The sequence below is a fragment of the Rhagoletis pomonella genome, unplaced genomic scaffold (genome assembly GCF_013731165.1).
Source record: "Rhagoletis pomonella isolate Grant_MI unplaced genomic scaffold, Rhpom_1.0 Rhpom_scaffold_02540, whole genome shotgun sequence".
NCBI lineage: Eukaryota > Metazoa > Arthropoda > Insecta > Diptera > Tephritidae > Rhagoletis > Rhagoletis pomonella.
This window is the reverse complement of record NW_023461095.1, coordinates 39-18,221: the sequence shown is the minus strand read 5'-3', so window position 1 is coordinate 18,221 and position 18,183 is coordinate 39. Positions and strand designations below refer to the sequence as shown.

Sequence of the window (18,183 nt, the reverse complement as noted above, 5' to 3'; positions counted from 1 at the left end):
GCCCTCCTTCTCCTCGCACACAACAGTAATTGTCACAGAGCCACACAGTTACTACAGAATGCCTTCTAATGTCGCCTGAACAGCTCCTGCATAGTGAGGAATCAATGCCCAAGTTCTACAGCACAACCTATATAATGCTAAGCAAGGAGCATCCAAGCAGACACTTGCAAAAGGTAGAGTTTCCTCCGAAACGCGTTAGAAAGCGTCTTTTTGAATATACGGACGCGAATAAGATGTACCTGAAACAACCGTTACATCCGTTGGGGTACCGACAAGCTAAGACGAAATTTACAGGGAGACCGTCACTACTTGCAGTGATTCTCGCCACATAAATGCCCCAGCTGCCATGGAAAACTCGCGCTACTCTGGGCCAGTAAGGTCTGGACATCTGGTCACATAAACCCACTCAGCTAACACCCCTTTTGGTACAAGTTTCCTGCGCCTAACGTTAGTCGAGTTTGACGAAACGATGGTCTAACCAACTTAGGCTGGGCTTACCAGTGCCGCCATAACATCAAAACTAAAAACTTTTGGAATTCAACTAAACTCATTACGTTCTTAATGATAAGCTCATTCTTAAAGAGTTTTTAAATGGAATTGAATCTCTACTTCCATTTACACTTTTGCCCTTTATACATATCACCCACTCATCTGGCCTTGCTTTTGTTTTGCTTCCACGCACTGCAGCTACGCACATTTTTGAGTGTAAATTAAATTTGACAGACGCACCAACGTGCAACTGACAAACGTTGTATGTGCACATCCGCCAGGTATAGATCAGCGCATTTGGTATGTAGTTATTTGCGCAACACACACGTAAACTTTTTTCTTTTTTCCACACATTCACGCGCACGTACTTGATATGTTTGTGTTGCGATTGTGATTTCCTTTGCAGTACCGTTGTTGCCAAATTGACAGCATGATTGACAGTTAAGGAATTAGTGTTGCCACTTCGATTGATATGGCACACGTGGGACGAATGCAGTGTTGGATTGTTGCGTAAGCGGAATAAGAAAGCATGTAGTGGTTCTAAAAATATAAATTTTTATAAAACGCCTCAAAGTAGGCAAACGTCCGATTGGATACCTGACATTGTGGCACACGAAAGGTTGTACGCCAAACGCATGCAAAAAAAATTTCATAATATCGCGCTTTTTTCAAACATTTTTATTTATTTTCAATACTAATGCGTAGGTGTATTTTAACCAGGTAAACCTTAATATATTTTTGCAGATTATCTGTGCGCAAAGTATAAAACTATATTATACACTGGTGGCAGAAATAATAGACTTGCCTTATCTTAACCAGTTTTGGCTAGGTATTTGAACCTGGTGACTAAGTGGTCGCTGAATCGCTGACTTGCCTATAAATCGTAGTATGACGGACCTCCTCTTATTCACTAGGAAGTGCATTAGGGCTTCTATACTGCAGAAGGAGGGCAGTAGGTAAGAGCTTTAGATGATCTAGTACTCTTGAATACTTCAATAAAAGTGATCATTGCGTGGTTTGAGTGAAAGCAATGAGCTCATCCTCCTTCAGGATGTGCTGATGTGAGGCGGAAGTCCAAGTTTGACAGTAGGGTTGCTGCAGGGTGCTCTTTTAAGGAGCTAAAGCGGCCCAGCTTTGAGGCTAAAGAATACTACACTAATTTTCAATTAAAAATAGCTGCCATGAAGGAAGCAGTCGATTGAATGTACAACTACGCGACGTCGGTAAGGGAGGAAGACACCTACTCTCATAGCCAATTGACCATCAGAAATTTGTGCTCGTCCACGGTGTGCTCAAAGCTAGTAAGTAAGCTAGTCGCGTCTCGGTATTTCCTTGTTACAGTTATATGGATACGCCATAGATGCTTACTGCGGCAAAGTTAACTCAACACTTTCCTTTAAGCTGCACAGCTTTGGCGAGATTTGTTGGTTTAAGCGAATTGTCACCCTGGTGACAAGCAATTAGCAGGTTTCGTATAGAAAGTGTTCGATTGTCTTTTTTGAGCACTGGTCATCGCAACTGCGCCAGTACCTATTGAAAGACAATCCAATCCTTTCCTTGATACATTTCGATAATTTTTGCTTTAATCACCCTGAGCGAGGTACACATTCAGTGCGGAACCGACACTTGCTATTTCGTCCGCTGCCTCGTTGCCGTAAATGTCGCTATGCCCCGGGACCTATACTCCCTGTCCTATAGTAATCCACTAATGGGATCTAACAGAGTTAGAAGAGAGTACCTGAATGTCCGCTTGGCTATCCGAGAAGATATTCACCTGCGTTGTAGCGGAAAAATTTACTTACTGCCTTCTTAATTGCAAACGTTTCGGCCTGGAAAACGCTCGCATTGTCTGGTAGGCGAAACGATAACTTTAGGTTATACTGCTCAATGAGAAAACCTGCACCAACCACGCATTCCATCTTTGACCTGTCCGTAAAGACAGTTAACCCAGCAAAAAAGTTTACCACCTTTCGTTGCATAGTTTTCGGCAAATGCAATACAGTAGTGTATTGATGAGAGCAAGCCGAAAATATTAAAAATACTGAAATTACTTTCACTTTGGTATTTTTTTTTGATGATGTCTGTCCCAGTAAGTGTCAAATTTGCGTAAACCAAGACATATTCAGAGGTAGTACAAACGAAAACAAATATGACAAACGTTTTCAAGATTATTTACGGACTAGTTCGCGACTAGTTCGAAACCTTTTTTTTGGGTTAATTTCGAGACTAGCTCGGAACTTTTTATGGCACTAGTTCGACACTAGTTCAAGCCTTTTTCGAGCCTAGTTCGAGCTGATTTAGGGGCTAGTTCGGTGTTAGTTGAGGATATTTTCTGGATCATTTAAGGATTTTTTGGGACTATTTCGGGTCTAGTTGGAGGCATGTTCAGGACACAGATATTTTCACGTCAAATTTCATGAATATCTGGCACTAACATCTTTTTTCAATTTTACTACAAACCGTTTATTTTCGCTTCATATAAAAAACTTGTGTTCCATTCCTTTTACTTGCTCAGTAACTTTTTAGAAGAAGAAAAATACTACTTATTAGTAATTTTCTTCAAGTACTTTAAATTTCTCTAGCCTAATAAGTATGTATATAAAAATATGAGTTTTCACAAACAGAGGACTTGGAAACTTTTCACTAAAAGCTAGTGATATGTATTTTTTAATATATGTCGCAAGCAGCAGACTTCCTTTACTCATACATACATACATACATACATACTCTATCTACTGCTTCCATTCCAGAATTATTTTTATTAAATTCCTCTCACTTAAATATTCTATTTCTTTCATTCTTGCTGTTCTTCCATCATATTATTTGTATTCAATCTTCAATAAAAACAAAAGATTTTTAACAAGCTTTTTTTATTTTTACATTTTGTTCTTCCTTTCACCATTTATCAGTTTCCTCATGTACCACACATGTCTTATCAAAGTCACATACACTCCACGCACACACACACACACACACACACACACACACACACACATAACCTCGCACTGGTATGTTTTACGTGCTTGTACAAACTTTGGCAAATCTACTTCGTAATGAAATTTTCGGACTTCAGCAATGACATATTGCTAACAGAGAAAATTCAATTACATAAGCGGAAAGTAGATTTTTCTCTTAAATTTAAAAAATATTTGGCTACTAAAGAGGGTGAGAATGTATTTCAGTACGTAAGTACCGGCAAAATGAAGGGAGTTTTAAAATGATTGAATGCAACCACAAAACTGGCACATGTGGGACTACATAAGCAACTAAGATTGATTTACTACCAAAATTTTCTTGAAAGCTAAGTAAATAATCTTTTGAGAAAAAGGAAATCTTATTGACAACGCGGTTGTGAAATGCGCAGAAAGACCTTATTTCCTGAAAGAGTAGTTGAGAGGAAGCTCATAACTTTGGTGGAAGAGAGAGTGGAAAAAATAAAAAAAATATTTAGTAGGGAAATTAAAGCAACGCACAATGCTTCGAATGACATAGTATTTCAAAGAGCTTCGAGGTGTTTGCTTTCACTCTCATACACTCACATTCGGCTGTTAAAGGCGATATTTAGAACAAAGTAAAATAGTATAAGGAAGTACCTTTGTGCATTGTGCTAAAATGAAGTAAGTAATAGGTAACAAAAGAAAATAAATTAAGAGTAAAAAATCTGAATATTAATCATTGAAAAGCCAATGATGTTGAATAAAGAATGATGATGCATTGACAAGAAATTTTTTCGTCGGGTCAGTGCGGAGAAAAAATTGCAGACAGTAATAAGAAATTCAAAAAGTCGGAAACCCAAAGAAATTAAACATCCACAGTTCTTAGAGGAAATATGCCCAACAAATTCCATCGAAAAGAACGCTCGTTCAAAACTTATTCCAATTTGCTCACGACTTACAAAATCTAAACCCTTTTTTAGCTTGTATCAAATGAGTGCAAGATTAAAAAAATTCGATATTCGAACCTTACCAAAATGGCGAATTTTTTTAATCGTACTTTGTGGTGTTTAAATTCAGATAAAATATTATATAAAAATATTTTGTTCTATAAAAAAATCGATTTCGCCTTTATTTGTAAAAAAAACAGCCACTCTGCAATTTCTTCTTGCACACTAAATTTGCCATCACTGTGTGTGGCACCACATTTGCGTTATACTAAGTTCAGATAGAAATTTAATAGAGCCAATTAACCTCTTAATTGAGCTACCGCTTTTTGGTATTCACATATAGTCAGCTGCTCGATTAGCTACATTGATGGAAAAGTTGGTACAATCGTACCTTTATTTAGTTTGAATGTACATTCGGTACAAACACCATTTTAGGTACAATTGGAACCTAGTAAAATAATTTTTCAGCAAGTCAGTTCTTATTTTTATTCACTTGTCAACGCATTTCTGATGTGGATAACTTGTCCAATAGGGGCATAGAAATGTTGAAAAAGGGTGGTCAAAGTAACGTAACTGTAGTTGATGACGCCAGATACACACGGAATATTTTTTTTTAAACGTCAAATCGAAAAATTCGAAGCAGAGGTTCTTTTCATAGCCAAAATTGTTTAATATGAGTCCAGAAGTTGATATGGGTATATCGAAGGGAAAGGTTGTCCTCTTATATTTTTTAATATCGAGCTCAACAACATTTTAAAATTTTCATTAAAAAAAATGTTAAAATTCGAAAAAAATCGAATTTACACCATTAAATTTCGAATCGAATGGTGGCGCAATGTTCAAAATTCAGAAAGAATCGAGATTCAACCCCCCAGTACACAACCCTAGAATGAAGTTAAGCCTTTAGTAGGCCAATTTTTTTATGAGCTCAAAGCTTGAAGTATTATCTAGTTAATTTGGGGACGAGAAATCCGAAAATGATGTAAATTGTTTTTCTGCAGAGCAGAAAAACGAAGACCGTTTGATAATGGCTAAATAATAATTTGCTTTAGTTAATCATTACATTAAAAAAAAGTGTTAAATTATTTTATATTCAGAGGAAATATATGTCGTGTTTTAAATGTTGTTATTGTTATGGAATACATAAAAACAATTATTGGTATTATAAAAGCAAGGATTCGATTGACAATTTGAGCATGAAATTTTATTTTTAGATTTGCATGATGGTAATTTGAATGCATTTTTAGTAGTTAATATTTCAGATGAAGATGTTGAGGGTACCACTTCAAAATGTTGCAGATATGGAGATATTGATAGTGCTGGTAATGCCTGCTGAATGTAATATATTGGTTGTGTAATCGGATCTTCACCAATTTTACTTAAACTAAGATCGACTGCTTTAGCCAAAAATACGTATGAAAATGGTTCTTAAAGCTGCAAGGCGCATCTATATATATCCTTTTCTTCTTTTATTCAATCGTTCAATGTTTCTACACCAAGTACAATGACTGAGTCACGCGGTTGTGGTTCCAGCGTCCATATTTGAACCGGACGCATACAAAAGCACACACCCTGTCGCAAATTTCGTAGTCGAATACTAAAGTAGCTAGCTGTCGGTACACTTACTATGGCTAACTTTTAATTGGTTTTTTAAAGTCATGCAGTGTTCAACCGAATAAATGTGAACGTGTAAAATTTTTTTCAGGGACCGCGAACGAAACTAAATGTCGTTCTAGTAGTTTTGTTTCCAAGAATCGAAATGACAACAAAACTGTGGGAATTATGTAAAAAAAACCCTGTGAAACATTCTCAAAGATGCGCACCATACTTGCGGGAACATTTCTAAGATCTCAAAATGGGAACAAAAGTCTACCGAAAGTTTTGGCAAAGAACAAAACGGAAACAAAATCCTAAGGAACTTTCATCGCGTAGAACAATTTGGGAACTAATGTCTCAGAAACTTTCTGTCAGAGACGGAACGGGAACAAGGGAAACAAGAAAAACATTTTTCTCATAGCGTTCATTGGTTTGTAACGTTTGAATACTAAAATTAATCATAAAAGAACTAAAAGATAAAGTTAACGCAAAAATTAAGACATGAACTTTTCTTGCACACAAAATAAAATTTTTTTCCATAAATGGACACTTCTTCCTAACGATAAACGATCTGGAAGTTGAAATTGTCCAACTTTCTTCTGGCTTAGAATTAACAATCGTGCTTCTCTCGGCAACGATTTTTCATTCCAACACGCAACGCCTCTGTAATTCTTAAGGTTAAAAAAAATTTTGTTTTCATTTTGTTCTCTGGCAGAACGTTCCTTAGACTTTTGTACTCATTTGATCCTCCTTGAAAACGTTTTCGATACTTTTGTTCTTATTTTGTTTTCATTGGAAACGTTTCCGAAGGTTTCGTTCTCATTCTGTTCTTCGTGGGAACGTTGCCGATACGTTTGATCGCATTTTGTTCTTTAAGGAAACGTTGCTGAGCCTTTAATTGTCATTTTGATTATTTTTTAAATTTTCACATTCAACAAAAATTGATAGATAAATAGCACGTCGTTCGGGTTTATTTCGGGATATTCGCGACTATATCGGGATTTCCAGAGCATATTTCGAGAACATTTCGGGGGTTTTGAGATAATTTAAGAATTTAGGGGTTTTATAACCCTTATTTCTGACTTTTACTTTATAAATGCAAAATAACAATTATTTTTGCTTTTTATCTAAATAATCTGCAAATAACAGTTATTTTTGATTTTTAAATTATATGTCTTAGATAATAGTTATCGAAGATTTTTATTTATAAAAGTCATAAATAAAAATCAGTCACTGACCTTTACTTTTGAAATCATACTTGTAAAAGTCATTTGTATAAGTCGTATCTAGTAAACTTCTGTTTCCCAACACCTTCTTAACTGCAAAAAAATGTTAATGACTTTATACGAATGATTTAAAAAATAGAAGTCGATGACTGATTTATATTGATGACTTTTAAAAGTAAAAGTTGTAGAACATTTCCTTCATAGTAAATTTTGTCATGATAGTTTCATCAATAACTGTAATGTTCGGACCCTGCATTAAATAACCATATTTTTAGGTCTGCATGCCCATCACTACTTTGAATCAATTGCTTAAATCTTCAGTAATTTGTGCAACGGGGAACTGAAATTCTTAATGCCAATATTAAAGCATCCGCCCATCCGCCCATCCGCCCATCCGCTAAATTTGCACTTTAATTACTTCCTTGGACCAAGTAAACACATCGAATATAGTTGCTGTCAGCTTGTCACTACGTAGCGGTCGATGACTCTAACAACAGCAGCTGCTGCAGTGGCCATCTTCTTGACGTGCGCGATAAGAGAAAAACGAATTGACGTGGTCAGTGGACACAACGTCGCAACGACATCGAGCGGAAACGGAAACGGCGAATGGTGGAACGGCGTACGACGGCACACACAGCTGTTGGCAAAACGGAAGCGATGAGAAGACAATAGCAAGCAACAGCAACAGTAGCAGCAGCAGCAGCTGTGGAGATGACACAGGCCAAAGCAGCAACAGCAACTAAAGAAGGCACCATTTAAAGCGCCCCGACACTCGCCGCTGTTATTGGGCTACAAGCTGTGGATAGCGAACAGCTGGGCTTTGGGTGAACGCAGCGACAAAATTCGCATGCGCCGCCTGTGCGCATGGCGAACAGTTTCATTTGAACGCCGCAGGCTTGGTTCTCCTATTTAATACGACTGGAAAATCATTAATGAAAATTTTATGGCACACAATATATTGTTCCTCGGTCTTTGTTGTGCGTTTTTTTTTGCTGCAAAATCATTTGTGTCTGTGCGTTGTGTTTGTCTGTGTCTATGCGCATAAACAAAAGCGAGCGAAAAAAAACTGCCAAAAAAAGGATTCACTGAAGTCTCTATGCTCACCTACTCCTCCTCCTCCTTCTCCTGCTGGAAAAAGATGTACGCGAAAAGTTAATTTTTACCTCGCTTCGTCCACCAATTTCCCCACACATTTTGGTTGCCTTTGCTCTTAAATATCATTATTTGCGTATTTTTTTTATTGTAATGTTGTTGCATGCGCAGTTGTTTTTGTAATTAGCGCGACCATAGCCCACGGCAGCCAGTGAAAATGGCAGCCGGCTAAAGCAAGTTACCGTAAAAGTAGAGAGCGGGGAGAGGGGAGCGGGAAGGTGCGCGCTTAAACCTGTATAACAGGATGAATAATTTGCTTTTGCTGTTCTTGTTGTTGTTGTTACTGTTATATTCAACTTAGCGCTGCTCTAATACAGCTTTCGTTGTTGTTCTTGTTGTTCTTGTTGCTGTTGTAGCTGTGCCACACTGTTGGCGGGCGATTCAACGCGCAAGTAATTAATAAACATTATTTGTGTTGTTAATTGTTTGTGTTGATGTTAATTTCGTTACTCGCATTTTGCGCTTTACGCTCATTTTTCCATTTCAACCGGATGCTTTGTTTTTTATTTTTTTTATATATTTTTTTTTGTATCGCTTTTCCATCTCGCCTTTTCACATTCATTGCCATCACATTGCAACTTCTGAATTCCATTTCGAATGCTATTTTCACAACCACTTACATTTGATTTCTCTCTTTTTCTTACTCGTTTGTTTGCTAACAGCTCGTTTACAAAAACAAAAACAAAACAAAAAAGAAATTATAATTAACAAAAGTTGGATGAATGGTGGCAAGTAAGAACTTTCAATAAATGTTTGCCGGAAAACGTCGTCTCGTGGGCAAGAGAGCGGGTCGCGACCAAACGATGTTGAAGGACGTACAAGTATATTCGCCAATTTAAATCTGAAAAGTGCCTTTTATGGAAGCGTTCTGTGAAATTTAAGGTTGATTTACTTGAGTTGTTTACATAATTATAAAGAAGTTGAGTTTAATAATTTCTCGGAAAGACTTCAATATAAGCAAGTGAATTACGCGAGTCACAGTTGAGTGAGAAGAGTGGGAGAAGGAGGTTAGATGTGGGAAATGTGAACTGAAAATTCGAAAAATATGAAAATAAGCTAACATCAAATGACAGATGAAAACCCATATATAAAGTTGTAAATTGGTCAAAAATCACCAGGAAAAATGTCAACTTCTTTTGAATAAAATTGTTTAGGTCCTGTTGCTTAACCGGAAAAATAGTTGAAAACCCCTACAAGTCAATAAAAACAACCTCGCTATAAGCGCACAATTTTCCAACCAGTCACAGAAGACAGGATTAAAAATGAATTACAAAAACGAAGATCGAAAAACGCTGATGACGTAGCAGGCTCTCCGAATTCTGAAACAACCAAAAGAGTTGGTGCTCCAAATTGGAACATAACGGCGTTTAAACAACGATCTTGCCACGATGCTAGATTGTGAAGATGAAAGTCAGGAGGATACATCCGACATTTGCAGCCCCGATGCAATTCACAAAAAGGAATTATTGCACCGCAATAAAAAAAGAAATATAACTGAAAGACCTCTCAACTGGTACAGCGTCAATCGAAAAGAATTTACAATTTTGTCAATTTTCAAGTTTTTCAAGTTTGTCGCCTCAGTTATTTAGTGGCGCAGGTTTGATTTACGACCCGTTAGGAAACAGGCTGTAACCCGAAAAGGCAGCAAAATTACTCTTTCTTAAATACAATTGAAGTACTCAATAAAAGCGTTATCAAAAATTTATAACTTTTCCCTTTTTTATTTACCTATTTAAATCCCCTAATGTACTCAGCAAAATTATTTCTTAAAAATATTTAACATTCGCATTCGCATCCGCGGATGTCTAAAATTCCACATTCCTAATATGTAGATAGAGCAGTTTTATAAAAAACTCATATATGAAAATTTTGTGGCAAGGAATATAAAGCATCGATTGAAATGATTTCCTTACTGTTTTATCTGACTACGGAGTTATATAGAAGAAGCTTGTATCTGAACAGTCAGCGGTATAAAAGATATGAAATTCATTTTTATTATTATTAGTGAGGTAGTCGCTTTGTTTCTCTCATCTCGCCATTTGACATTCATAATAGAAAAAACTCTTTCTGTGAATGCCGAAGTTGCAGGAATAGAGAGCAGGAACGAAATAATTTTAAGTAAATTTGGTAATTCATTATTTTTTTTTTAATGTTGAAATTTTTGGTCTGTGGTTTTATTAATAAACTCAGTATGATCTTTTATTTTAAAGAAATTTTTTTATTTCAATATTTTTACTTCAGGATAAAGCTCATCTATTTAAATATAAATTTTTTCTTGCAAATTACTAAAATATATTAATATTTATAATTAAAGAAATATAGTATTTTGGCATATTATATTTTTTTCCGGCTTGAGGTCAGCGTGTTAATGGAATTAAAACACATGAAAATAGATTATTTCCCAATATATTCCAATCTCCTCCGGAGATGACCTCAAGCCGGCATTAAAAAGGATTATTTGATTACAATCAAAATGGTCGCAGTATCAACAGATACAGGTTTATTTTTTTTCCAACAGTATAAAGTACGTAGTCCGATAAAATAGTACAATACTATATACTATAGTACGGTTGGCAACCCTACCTGTTACCTGAGTGTGAAGTATCTCAAACAAGCACTCCCCTGGGAAAGGTTTAAAATACCGCAGAGCCACTTGCACTTGAAGGAGTCATAATTCAGGCCAAGGTCGATTAAAATATTATTTTCGTGAGCTGACTGTCAGAAAGAAATCAAAATTTAAAATTTACATAGTTCGAAAAAAAAAGAAACGCCATGTAATAAGCGGCCCAGGGTGCTTCTCAATTAATCGGATAGCATGTGCTGCAGCTGGCTACTATAAATAAATTTTTAAAACTTGTCAATATGTGGTGCGCTTATAATTTTGACACGGGGTGTATATTTATATTTTTCGGCTAAAAAAGTCTATCGAATTCTACTTCAAGTCGGCAAGTCTTTGTAATAAAAATTTTAACGCTTTTCATATATCATAAGTAGGACATTGATAATTTTAGTAAAAGGAAAGTAATAATTACACGAAAAAAATGTACGCAAAGGAAATCACAGGCAATTGCAGTTACTTATGCATATGATTAATTATGTTTATATGCATGAATATATGTATGCATCACTGACATACACAAATTCACTACTTGTGTATGAGAGGAAAGCATTTTAATTAAAAATGCTTGAAATACTTGAAAGCTAAAAGTAGGAAATGAGTAAAAAGTGGAAGTGGCAAAGGAGCAAAACAGAAATTCGTCGATGGTTGGAATGAATATCTGCTAGCGACTGCTGATAATAGCAAGTGAGGAGTGAGTGGAAAAATAAAACCAGCGAAAAATGTTAATTAATTGTGGACAAAGACAAACACACACACACACATACATACATCAGTGTGTATACGCGAAATCGGCGTTTATCTTCGGTAAGATGAGATGTTTTTAAATTTAAGACAGATTAATACAAACATGTACATACATATGCACGAATGTAAGCATTTGCATGTATGGTGGTGAGCACGCAATAATTTTTCAGATAAACTCGCACTCATAAGATACTAAATATGTATAATGTATGTAAGTTCATATACGATTAATTATAAAATACTTATATATTTGCATACATACACTCGCCTGAAATTTATAAGAATTTCGCTTGTGCGCAACACCGACACGCACACACATACATACATTAGGGTGGTCCAATTTTTATATGGGGGAAAAAATTTTCTTCTTAGAAAACGGGGCACCCCCTTAGTTTTTTCCGTTTGATATTTGTAACATCTATACCAACTTTCAGTTTTCTACTGCTACCAATGCAGTGTGCTCAATGACCTTGAAATGCGCTACTGGATCGCTATGAAACTGGCAAAAATATTGGTGCCATTTATAAAAAGCGACTGTTGCCATGACAACTAAAGCTTTATAATTAGATAATTTAAATTTGAAATATTCTTACGTTACTTAACCAATTTTTTTATTAATATATGTACAGAAAACTTCTACATAGAGTAAAATATGAGCATCATGAGCGTCCTCTAAATTTATACTTAGAAACGTAAAGTTTGCCAACAGCACCTCTTTCGGCAAGAGCAACAATTTTGGAAGGTACCCCAAACCCTATCTCGGAAAATTTTTCTTTTGGACCACTCTAATGTACGTACGAGTACATTCAACTACACTTACCCTTGAAGCAACATTTCTTGCTGCGCACTGCATAAATACAGAGGCAGATTAAAATCAGTATCGCGGCCAAGCAGCCGCCAGCGATGCCAAGCAAATAGCTCATCTCCAGTGGTTCTGTGTGGATGATTATTTGTTTTTGTTTTTGTTTTGAGTGCGCAGGCACGCATTGACGTTGGCAATGATAGCAGCGATGACGGATGCGGCAGATGATGGGGCAGGCAGAAGTGTGGCAAGCGGATATGTTGATGATGTGGGTATTTTTTTTTGACATTTATTGCACAGCGCAATGGCAATGAGTGTGGACACCAGGCAGTGGGTGTGCGTCAGAGGTAATGTCCGCCGGCCCACCAATTGGAATTGTTGCGGTAAAAGCCCAACATAGTGGTAGTTAAAATGCATATTTTTTTGCATTTCACATGTTGTTGTTGTTGTTGTCGTTTTTTCGTTGGCGTTATGTATTGCGGTTATTGATTGCATACAATTTATTTATATTCGTTTCGTTTTTTTTTTGTTCAGTTGCGAAATCAAAATAATTTTCACGCATCCAATTATGCAGAATGTAGCAGAAAAATGTGTCCGTGGGGAATATAAAAACAGAGAAAGAAAAAATTTTTAGTTTAAAAATATTTCTCGTGAGCTGTAGGATGGTTAATTTTATGAGCTATGTGATTTACGTGGTTAATTTGTAGTTAGTCATGAAAATATTGAATTACAATTAATTTAAGTTTTTAATTTGATTATAATATGCGCACACTTAAACATACATACTCTTAAATATACAAATATAGATGAATACATTTATTACAACCACCGATAAAGCATGCAAAATATTATTCATACGCCCCCATGGGCATAGCCATGGTCATAGTCATAGTTATAGTTAAAGTCATAGTCAAAGTTATAGTCGCAGTCATGGTCATAGTCGTAGTCACACTCATAGTCATAGTAATATCATAGTCAGGGTCATAGGCATTGCCAAGGTTATAGTCAATTAAAAGATCTGTTAATAAGGAGGTTTTAGCGTTATCTGCAATGGAATTCTGTCAATCGCTACGGTAAATTTTGGTCGCCGAAATTCCCTGAACGAAAAGCAGCGCGGTCTAAAAATATGCAACAGGGAAATTAAACAGATGTGTGATTGGCTAAAGTTGGCAGTATGAGAGAAATGTAACTAGATGTTGCGTATTGTTAGGCGCGGCTGATATTCGATTGGAGAATTTTGCCATTTTTGGAATCAAGCTGCACTTTGTCTATACATACAAGCTTTTAATAAGTTTCACCTGTGTGTAACCACATCTTGGAATGAATTTTTAACCAATTTCTCGAAGAGCTAGATACTTGAAACTGCCAATTAAGCTCAGAACCCAATGACAATGCAGTATGAAAGATGAACTAATCTACTGGGTGGCGCAATAGTTTGCAATACCCTTATTATTGGGCCGATTTTTTTCATATTTAGTATTATTTAAATGGAATTGAATAACTCCAAAAAATTTAGCCGTTAGGTGGTGCGGGGGTCGATTTTTCCACTGAAAAAGGTAGTCTCAAAAAATTTTTGATTTTGCGTTATTTGTTTAGCAATAAATTTGCTAAAAATTAAATGAAATTAAAAGTAGTTAAAATATTAAAAGCTAAAATAGGAGAAAGAAAACTACTAAAAACATAGTAAATAGTTAAATCGAGTGATAGAAAAATAATAAAATTAGTTTCTAAAAATAAAATGACATTAAGACAATCTGTTTAATTTTAAAACAAAGAAAACAAAAAATTTAAAGAAAATCAAATTTAAAAAAATATATAAATATATTTAGAAAAAGAATAAAAAATGAATAGTTCGTGGAGGTTAAATGAAATAAAAAATAAAAATATTTTCCTTTTTAAAATAACTATATAAAAAAAATTTGAAGAAAATTAAATTTAAAAAAGAAAAAAGCTAAACTAAAAGAGAAAAAAATAAGTTCATATAAATTTAATCAAAATAAAAAAAATTAGTTTAAAACAATAGGTGCAATCTAAAACCTAAACAAAATTATATTAAAAAAATAAAACACATTCAAAAAGGAAAAAAATATTTCTAAACATTGAATTAATTTTAAAATATTTTTTAAATTCTAAACCAATAAAATCTAAAAATTAAATTAAGCAAAGGAAAAAATTAATAAGTTTCTAAAAATTAATCGAAATTTAAAAATACATATACAACTTTTTCTTTTTAAAACAATAAAATCTAAAAACTGAAACATAGTTGAATTAAAAAAAAGAAATTAAAAAAGATAAAAACCTCCTCTAACCAAGAAATCGATCGTGATATCTCTCGGCACGCGAGTGCTTTGCTACTGTTGGAACATGCTCAAGTGCTTTTTGTCAAAAAAGCTTTTCACCATTAAAGTTGGCAAGGAATCTTTGTTTGTAAGACTTGTCCGACTTTCGCGAGAATAAAAAATCTTTCAAACTCTCTTGCCAATTCTCTTTCTGGTGATCCCAACGGCAGCCAAAACACTATTGAATACACCACCCAATAAAATGTTGCTCATACGCCCTGTGGTCGCATTTGAAGATAATGGTATTCGCACACGAAACTTTATTTTACATTTGCAACGGCACTTTAAGAAGTTTAATTTCCATCATACTTTTGTTGTACTTGTTACATAAATATTCCCGCTTAGGTAAACAAATTGTGCTGCAAATTAAAGAATAGGGCGGGGGCGAGCGAAAATTTTCGACGTGAAATTAAAAATTAAATACAAGAAAATTTGTGTGAATTTCATGCAAATTTTATAACACACATGTGTACTTACATACATACAGAACATAACATTTAGCGAACATAAAAGTAAGCGGTCGCTTGAATGGCGGTTAGATTGCGCCGCGCCAGTCGTGCTGGCTCTTATCGCAAATTAAGACAAGCAAATTACAACTTAATTGTCGTTCATATGCATAAAACATTTACAGCAGCGAGGTGCCTATTGTGTGTATGTGTATGTGCACTATATGTATAAGTATGTTTGTGTGTGTGTGTTTTATGCATCAAAATTGGCAATGTGATAAGCACAACGCTTGAAGGCTTGTACTCTTTTGACGCTCTGACTACTGCACTACTCAGCTAGCTCAGCATGCTGTCGTCGCCGGTATCAAATCGCAAAAATTAATTTATGCAAATTAGATTAAATTAAATTAAATTACTGTTGTAAAATGTCAATTACTAGATGTTGTTGATAAAATGTAAACAAATTAGCGATATGCGTTTGAGTGAGCAAAGTGAGGCTTAAGTGGATGTAGTTCATTCAAAGAGTAGAAGGGTAAAAATAAATTATACAAAATAGGGCTATGAGCGAAAATTTAATTTTTAAAGAGAACTTAAATTTGTGTACCTAACATATCACTTAAGGGAAATTGTCAGAAAATAAGAAATCATTTTCCATTTAAATTACTGATGAAACCGGCTATAAGACCTCGATTTGTTTAAACAAGATAAGGAAAAAACTAAAAATTTTAAAGATTGAATTTTTTAAATAATTTTTTACATAAAAATAAGAAGAAGAAATCACAGTAATTAAACTCGATGTATTAAATTTTAAGTAAAGAATTGTTTGTAAAATTTAAAAATATATATACCAAAAAATAATTGAAAAAATACAAAAGTCAACAAAAAATTTTACAAATTATTATTTTTCACTTAAAAATTTAGAAAAAATGACGGTTAGTAAACTCGATGTATAAAATATTTATTAAAAAAAATATTATTATTAAAAAAATGCTTGTCGCCAAAATTTAACAAATTTATTAGAGAAAAATCTAAAAGTAGTTTAGCATCAATATATCTAGGAAATATCGAAAAACAAGAGTTTAAAAAAAATGGAAATGTTAATTTTTTTACTTAAAAATTGGAAGAATTAAAAACAACAATAATTAAAATGTCGTCAGATGAATGGAAGATATAGTAGAAGCTATAGCTGCTATTTTATAGATTACCACATCTCCTCATAAGACTTCTACATCGAGTTAACTGCAATTTGAACCAACGATTCCGGCTTACTCAGTGAGCCCAGTGCGCAATGCAAACTACGAGCACCATATTAAAATTACTATTGTTTTTCTACAGAATTTTTAATTAAAGCAACCTCAAGCGTAATTAATATGTTGAATATAAATTTATATGAAGAAAAAAAACCAATAAAATTTGTTTTTAGCACACAAATTATTACTAAAAATAGAAATAAAAAATCAATGAATTGATTTTTATGTAGACATACATTTTTTTTTATTAAATACGGCCTTGAGCTCAATAAAACTGTTGAATATAATTGTTAAAAGGCCACAAAAAAAAAAAAAGAATTAAAAAGAAAGATCAAAGAAATGTGGTTCAAATTCTGAATAAAATATGTAAAAAATTTAGCAAAGTTTTAGCAGTGCGTAAAAAAATGTTAAAGGAATTTTATCAAAATAATATATTTTTAAACATGATTTAAGGTAAACTAAAAGGAAAAATCAAATTTTTTTAACTTAAAAGAAAAAAACTAAAAAAAATATTAAAAATTTGTTTTTTATTTAATAAAAATTTATTTATTTTTTATTTTAAAGTTAACTAGAAAGTACAATTGAAAAAGTTTAAAAATTGAAATAAAAAATTTATCTTTTAAATTTGTTTGCGTATAAATTATGAGAATTTTAGGGTTCAATAATTACCGCTTCAACATAAAAATAAAAAAATAAAAGAAGTGGAAGAAAGAAATTTTTACTTCAAAATGTGTTTATTTAGCCATTAATAATTTAAAGTAGCACCCGTAATTATTTTCTTACAGGCTTGTGGCCGTGAAAGGCCATTAAATGAACACAAGAACATGCAACAATAAAACTACATACAACCAAAATATTTCGCATAATGATAAAAATGAAAATTTTCTAATGCGGATATACAAATTAGTTACTATCGACGGCATTCGCTACTCTAGCACTACAATAAAATAAGCCAACATCTACTGGTATTGTAGGGCAAAAAATGAAAAAAAAAATTACTCTGCACCTGCAAACGTACCCTCCACATTCAAATGAATGGCATGACGATCGGTGCCGCGCTCATTCTCCACAACCAAATAATAGGGACGCGAATCGTGTTCATCGGTGTGTAGAATATGCAAAGTGGAGAGGTAGCAATCCTCGCGTGAGTCCTGCAACATGTCGTCGGCGCGAAAGCGGTCTGTGTTTAGAGCGACAAGCAAGCGCCAGTAAAAGTAGGGCGAAAGGCAAACGACGACAGCAATGAAGTGTTATGAAGTTCGACGGTCGGTTGCTCGGTTGGTTGGTTGGTTGGTTGGTTTGAATGTTGCGTGAGTGTGAATTTTCAAATTTTCGTTGTACGCGTGATGCCAAAGTCAAAGTGATTGACGTGCGTGCCAATGTCAGGCGTGTGAAAGCAGCGCAGCGCAGCGCAGCACAGCACAACGCAAAGGAAGCGACAAGTGCAACAAGTGTGACATGTACGAGTACACATTTGTATGTATGCATGTATGTATGTATGTATGTAATGTGGTGTGCCATGCAAGGCGATGATGTTATGCAACAATTGATTGAGTTAACATGAGCACGAGCGTGAGCATTGACGCGTATAGTGTTAATTGGTAGGCAGGCAAGCAGGCATGCGTGTGTGTGTGTA

At 34.5% G+C, this 18,183-nt stretch overlaps 1 protein-coding gene across 1 annotated transcript in view; it reads right to left on the bottom strand.

Annotated features, from left to right (window-relative positions):
• LOC118753497 (irregular chiasm C-roughest protein-like) overlaps positions 1-17,738 on the bottom strand; it is a 28,496-nt gene extending 10,758 nt beyond the window's left edge. Inside the window, exons 1-2 of the mRNA XM_036488378.1 lie at positions 17,566-17,738; positions 12,531-12,644 (exon numbers count right to left, since the gene is read on the bottom strand). Coding sequence (XP_036344271.1) covers positions 12,531-12,644; positions 17,566-17,707 — 256 coding nt within the window. The 5' untranslated portion in view covers positions 17,708-17,738. The remainder of the gene's footprint in view (positions 1-12,530; positions 12,645-17,565) is intronic.
• Positions 17,739-18,183: the final 445 nt, after the last annotated feature.